The sequence below is a fragment of the Zootoca vivipara genome, chromosome 12, assembly GCF_965207765.1.
Source record: "Zootoca vivipara chromosome 12, rZooViv2.hap1.1, whole genome shotgun sequence".
Taxonomy (NCBI): Eukaryota; Metazoa; Chordata; class Lepidosauria; order Squamata; family Lacertidae; genus Zootoca; species Zootoca vivipara.
This window is the reverse complement of record NC_142595.1, coordinates 41,941,203-41,948,102: the sequence shown is the minus strand read 5'-3', so window position 1 is coordinate 41,948,102 and position 6,900 is coordinate 41,941,203. Positions and strand designations below refer to the sequence as shown.

The window sequence follows — 6,900 nt, the reverse complement described above, 5'->3', positions numbered from 1 at the left end:
GTGCTGGTGCGATCCAGATGGAACTCCAACAATGGTATTAACATTTTTGTGTGATTCACTTCGTGCTCAACATATTGGTAATTACCATAGAATTTTCTGGATACTGCAGGTAATGTAGCTACCATATCAGCAGCAGTAGCCATTGATAGCCTTATCACCCAGGATATTTTCTAATGCATTTAAGGCATCCAAAGTGGTGGCCATCCCTTATAGTAGCAAAATCTATTGTTCAATTGGTTGCTGTGTAAAGAAGCACTTCTTTTCCTGATCGACTGGATAAGCCCAAGTTCTACAATTACAAGAGAAGGAGAGAGAGAAATCCACCCTATACACTTTCTCCACATCATGTATAAATGCAACAGGAACAGTAAAATAAACAACTGACAATTTACTGCTCCTTTGTGACAATGAAAATCAGTTGCTAGAGGTGGCTGCCTCAAGCTGCCAAACAGTAGGGCCATCAATGAGTGGAAACCTGCCCAGAAAGCCTTGCCAACAGATTTCTAAGGGCAGCCTTCATCTCCTTGTTCTTCAAAGCATAGATAGTTGGGTTCAGCAAGGGGGTGACAGACATGTAGAAGACAGAGAGCACTTTATCAATCATGAACCGGGCATATGGACGCAGGTAAATAAACATAATGGGCCCAAAGTACATGGTGACCACAATGAGGTGAGAGGTACATGTGGAAGCAGCCTTGGTGCTCCTTTCAGACGCCCCCCGAGAGTGGATTGTGTAGAGAATGAATCCGTAGGAGAGAAGTAAGCCAACAAAAGTCACCAGTGACATAATGCCACTGTTGGTGATCATCATGACTTCCAGGGGGTAGGTGTCAGTGCAGGCCAATGTGATGATCAAGGGGAGGTCACAGAAGAAACTGTCCACCTGATTAGGCCCACAGAAAGGTGCATTAATGATGAAACCCAATTGCACTGTGGCATGGAGGAGCCCACCAGCCCACGAGGCTAGCACAAGCCCCATGCAATGGCATCGGCTCATAAGTGAGGTATAACGGAGGGGATGGGCAATGGCCACATACCGATCATAGGCCATGGCTATCAGTAGGAGCATCTCACTGCCTGCAAAGAGATGGAGGAAGAAGATTTGGGCCATGCAGCCATGGAAGGAAATGGCATGGTGCTTGGAAAGAAAATCAAAGAGATTTGGGGTGGAAAAGGAAGACATGCAAAGGTCCAGGAAAGCCAGGTTACCCAGAAGAAAGAACATGGGTGAGTCTGAAAGGTGGTGATCCTTGAAAATTGCTGAGAGGATGAGGATGTTAGTGAATAGTGTAGCCATGTAGAGGAGAAGGAAGAAAACAAATAAGAAGATTTGGACTTCCCAGGTTTCAGAGAGGCCCAGCAGGAGGAACTCATTCACCATTGTCTGGTTTGTTGACATTCCTTACTTGCTTTTCACTGTGAAAATTTGGAAGGGAGAAAAGAGACAATAATGAGATACTTCCATTACAGTCTTAGGTTAAATCAGCAAAGGGTGTGCTTTTGTATTATCTGACGTTATTCTTGACTGAGTCTTGGGACTCCTGGCCTAGTGCTTCATGCATTATCACAGGGACATATGTAGGTGATTTATAATGAGTCAGGCCATCACTTCATCTAGCTCAGTTTTGTCTTCACAAGGGATGGGGAACCTGTAGCTCATCAGATGTTGATGTTCTTCACCTCACATCATCATCCCCCAAAATGAGCATGCTGGCTGCGGCTGATGGGAGTTGGAGTCGCCACCCCACCCCACCCCACCCCACAGGGAGAGACCAACCTTTTAGGATGACAGCAAGCTGCAGTATTTCAAGTCAAATCATTGGTCCATTTAACTCAGTATAGTCTGTAGTAACTGGCAGTAGTACTTCAGGGTTTTTTGACAAAAAAGGAATGCTGGAGGTTGAACCTGGGACTTTCTACACCTGAGCTATGACCCTTCATCTTATCAGATCATCTAAAATATACTGTCTTGTGCCCATAGCTTCGTGCATACACCCCAATTCCCTAATTACCCATCTTCCTAAGAAGTAGACCACTTTCCAAAAAAAACCCTGTGTAAACAGAGGGAACTCACTGGAACTCAGTTCTGGCACCTCTCAGGTGTGTTCCAAAACAATGACAATGGGTGTCATTGTCATTCTAATAGAAAGAGGGAGGTGTTCATGGTGAGTTCCAGCACCTCTTTTTCCAGAAAAATAGCACTGCCTGGAGCATAATCCCTTTGGGTTCTTTAGATCTGGTGCAGCAGAGATTAGAGGATATTCTAAGAGGAAGTTACCATTCAGAGAAAACTGTGGAGAAGAAAGCATAAGCTGCTTTGTGCCCTCCGCAGCTCTTTACTTAGTGGCAGCTCCAGGGCCGTCTTAACCATATCTGGCGCCCTGGTGCCAAGATCCCTCTGGCGCCCCCTGTGAGTGAGGCGGGCAGGAGGGGTGCGCGGGGAGCTGAGAGGTGTGGAGGAGGCAGCCCCAGGCTCGCGCTCCCTGCACACCTCCGGAGAGTGGCCTGAAGCCGCTCAAAAACTGAGAGGTGCGGAGGAGGCGGCCCCAGGCTCCCACTCCCCAGGCGAAGCTCCTGGGGGAGGCCTGAGGACGGCCCTGGGCAGCTCCACCACCAGGGGGTGTAGCAGTGACTGCATGTTAGGATTTTAGTTGTCACCCTCCACCTCTGTTTTAAGGAAATGTGAGCTGGTGAGCTGGAGCCCTGGTCTTTCTCTTCTTCACCCATTCCACAGTTCCTTGCACATGAAGGACTGCTGGAAGTGTAAGCAGAGTTACAGCATCCAGCCTGTTCTCCCAGTGGCCAACCAGATTCATGCGGGAAACCTGTAAGTAGGACCTGAGCACAAGAGCACTCTCCCCTGCTGTGGCTTCCAGCAACTAGTATTCAGAAGCATATTGACTCTGACCATGGAGGCAGACCATAGCCATCATGACTTGTAGCCTCTGATAGCCCTGCCTCCATGAATGCCTCAAATGCTCTTTTAAAGCCATCCAAGCTGGTGGCCATCATTGCCTCCAGTACATTATTTCATCTGTTTCCTCTTCAGGGCCGTCTTAAGCATATCGGGCACCCGGGCGCCATGGTGTGATGATCCTGGCGCGCCCCCCACCCCGTTTCCCAGTGCAGCTGGCTGGAGGGCGCAGTGCCGCCTCCGCAGGCACAGCAGCACGGCACCCCCCTGGCGCCCCCCGCCCCCCAGCCTGTTCCCCTTTCAGCTTCATTGGTGTTTCCCTATTTTATTTGTGGCACTTCTGTTAACCTTGGGGTTCCACTGAGGATGCTGATTCACTCTTGTTCATCAGCAGCTCTGTTTCGGCTACAGCCCTGTTGGTGCCAAGATCACTAGTAGACAGCATTATAGATGTTACAGCCCTTGTGTTCTGCTGTGCAAAGTAAGAAGAACTAGCTAGGCAGGTCATACCCAAGGAGTTATTGTCTCAGAATATTGTTATATTCAGTAAGAATAGAATAGATTATAAGAGAAGAGAATAAAATAAAATTTATATTAACACACACACACACCACACACCTCAATGACTTCTATCCATGACACCGTGTTCAGAGGCAGAACCAAACTGACAGAATTATTAACAGGTTCAGATGCATTACCATGTCTTATTTTATTATTCTCTTACAAAGGAGAATCTTGTTAGGTACTGTCAGAAAATGGAGTCCTCATCTACAGTAGTTGGTCACCTTTTCCAATGTTTCTCTAAATGTTAATTTTCACATTATCTTTGAGTTTTCATACAATGCAAAAGGCACTTTCAGACCTACACTAGAATATGGCACAAACTTTAGTGCTAATTTCTATGTTATTTGCTGCCGGGGACATGGGGGAATCATTGGAAATAGTATTGAAATAAGTGCTAAACCTATGCTATATTTCTCTATTATTTTGAAAGTGGATTTTGCATCACGTGAAAGCTCAAATGTAATGTAAAAAATAACAGTTAGGGAACTGTTGGGAAAGTGGAATAAACATGCATATACAAGCCACAGTCTGATCTGAAATGGTAGCTCTGATTTCTTAAGATCTTATATTTCACTTTGCAAAGAACACCAGTTCCCCAACCTAAGGATTCCAACAACATGCTGGACCCAAACCATTATTGACCAGGCTGTGCCCATATCACTGAGTGTTTTGCCTTTTGATGGCACCTATAGGAAACCCACAAAAAGGACATTAATACAATAAGCCCTCTCCCGCTGCTGTTCCCTAACAATCAGAGGCATGTCGCCCCAGTACTCAATGTAATACATATTCTCCAGTCTTCTGGATGAATGAGTATGTCACAACAATGCTGACCAGTTCCCATGTTGCCCCATATTCCATCAGTAATTCAACCACCAAAAGACATGTGCGGTGCTGGAGTTGGAAATGAGAAGTTTAGGTGGCAGAAACTGCTGAAGAGCTCCTTGAAGGAGTCTGCAACGTGTCATTCTTCCCAAAGGCACTTGTGTTTGGACAAACCTAACACCCCCTCAAATGGTCTATATCACCTGCAAATCCCAGCAGAGATTCTTTGAAGTTTTCTGGAGCAGCTTCTTCTGTTCAGTTCAGCATCAGCATGGCACTGTTTGATTCAGTTTCTTCCTCTGCCTATGAGTGGTGTGGGGATGAGTTATCTGTGTGGATGTGATCTCTGCTTGAAAGGCAGGCTAAAGAGCAAATCAAGAGACAGTGGGGTGTGTGTGTGTGTGTGTGTGTGTGTGTGTGTGTGTGTGTGTAATTAATTGCTCATCCCCCCCAAAGGGGGCTGCTTTAGTTAGTGCCTTATCTGCTCTTACAGAGCAAGAGGGAGGAAAGTAATACTTTTGTCACTAAAGCAAGATTTATGCAGCTGCCCTCAAGGCTGCATTGTGCCTTGGTTTGACTTCAGGTTTGGTTTTCTGGGTAGATGGTAGGAGATTTAAAAAAAGGAGGGTAAATAGGGGTGTGATTTTCTCTCCCTGTCCCAAATGTGTGTGATTCTACCACCTATCTGAATGGAATGATATCCACCTCTAATTAGGGGAGGAGGAGAAAAATCTATCTATATATATAAAAATCTAAAAATCGTGAAACTGCAGGTTCCACTTTTCTCCGTAACCGCTTGACCGATCATCCTGAAATTTTGACACAACGATCCAGGCCACTCCCCAAGCGTTGTTGGGGACAAAAATCCCTCAAATCACACACCTGGGCAGATACAGACCTGGTTTTCCACCAAGTCAAACAGCGCCCTCAAGTGGTGTTATACCCTCCTCCACCCCCTCCCTTCCTGTGAAATTTAAGCCACACCCACAAACCAAATGACATCATCAACCAAGCAACTGAAACCACCAAAGCGGCCATTATCAGGCCGCAGCACAGCCTTTGATTTATGTAGGCCCCTGCATGGCAAGGGGTTTTTACTTTACCATTTAGCACCACTACACCCCCCCCCAAAAAATCCCCCACCAAAAAACCAACATTGCCAAGTGGAGGTAAGGGCCTGCCTGGGGTGGGGGCCGAATAGGGAGTAGGGATACGTAATGGGTCAGAACAGGGTGGGGGGGGACACACAGGGATGAAACCTGCCATCTCCACAGTATCTCGCCTCGAATCAGAGGGACTCTGAGGCTCAGGGGGATCTGAAGGGGGGCTATTCCCCTCCATTTCACGTATACTACGACTGAATGCAACCCTCTACGTCTTTTTTAAAAACAATAACAACAACCATGTCCTCAGATATTTGCAGTGCCCAATCCCCCCCCCGATTTAGAACCCCCTACCTTCCCCTTGCCACTTCCTGGAATTTTTATGGAACTGAACAACTCGGGTGCTTCAGAACGCGCCTTTTGTTGCCAGGCCCTTGCAGGGCCAGGTAGATAATGTGGTCCTGTTTTTAACCCTTTTGTTTTTGTCACAGGAAAGGACCACAGCAACGCGTGGCCGGGTCAGCTAGTATATAATAAAAACTAAGGAACAAATAAATAAATAAACAAACAAACCGTTCTCTAATTAGACTGCTACAACTTTGTTCAAATTATGGGCAATTGGTACCCCCAGATACCTCGAACGCTTCCTAGTGAATGAGTCCTGGAGCACCACCAAGTTATGTACCTGCTCCTTCACAGGGAGAGTAACCCCCAAAAGAGGAAGCAGTCTCCCATCCAACCTGTCTAGGGAACCACCTACTAACAGCACCTCTGTATTATCTGGATTGAGGTTCAGCTTATTGGCTCTCATCCAGTCTATTACCAAAGCCAGACACTGGTCTAGCACATCAACTGCCACACCTGTAGATGTAAAGGAGAATAGAATATTTATTAAAACATCAATAAGTACTGATTGGATTAAAAACAATATTCAGGACCTCCCGATAAAATGATACATGCCAGATGCCCTGGCCTAGTAAATAAGGGATGTGATGGTCTTTCTGGTATCCTGGTCCCCAAGCTGCATAGGTCTTTGCACACCAGTGGCTGGTCAGGTTATTTTGGTAGCTGAGGTAGAAAATAAAAGAAATCCTAGGGTGGAACCCAGCACCCCATTTGACCCGGGGCTACCCAGAGAACATCTGGTCTACATCCAGGCCCAAATCAATTTAGGGGTGGGGTGGAGCTAATGTTGAATAAGGTTTATTTAAAAGACTTTTTAAAGCTTAGCTTCCCCACCCATCAGCTGTGCGCTGTGTAAGGAAGCACTTCATTTTCAGCTCCACTGTATGAGCCCGGGTTCTAGAATAAGGAGAAAAGGAGAAAAACTTCTCCCTAACCACTTTCTCCACCCCATGTATAAATGCAAGAAGATCAGTAAATTAAATTTGTTGCTCTTTCGTGACACCCAAATTCAATTTCAAGAGGTGGCGGCTTTGGGCTGCCTAGTGCTGTGTTCATTCCTAAGTGGAGACCTGTCCAGAAATCCTTGCC

General features: G+C 46.3%; 1 protein-coding gene across 1 annotated transcript; it reads right to left on the bottom strand.

Moving 5' to 3' along the window:
* Positions 1–460: 460 nt before the first annotated feature.
* Positions 461–1,399, bottom strand: LOC118095623 (olfactory receptor 4K3-like). The gene has a single exon (XM_035136870.2). It carries the CDS (start codon positions 1,397–1,399, stop codon positions 461–463), a length of 939 nt encoding a protein of 312 aa, XP_034992761.1.
* Between the last annotated feature and the right edge of the window lie 5,501 nt (positions 1,400–6,900).

Coding starts and splice junctions, on each gene's coding strand:
- LOC118095623 (XM_035136870.2), bottom strand. CDS start 1,399: ATGTCAACAAACCAGACAATGGTGAATGAGTTCCTCCTGCTGGGCCTC.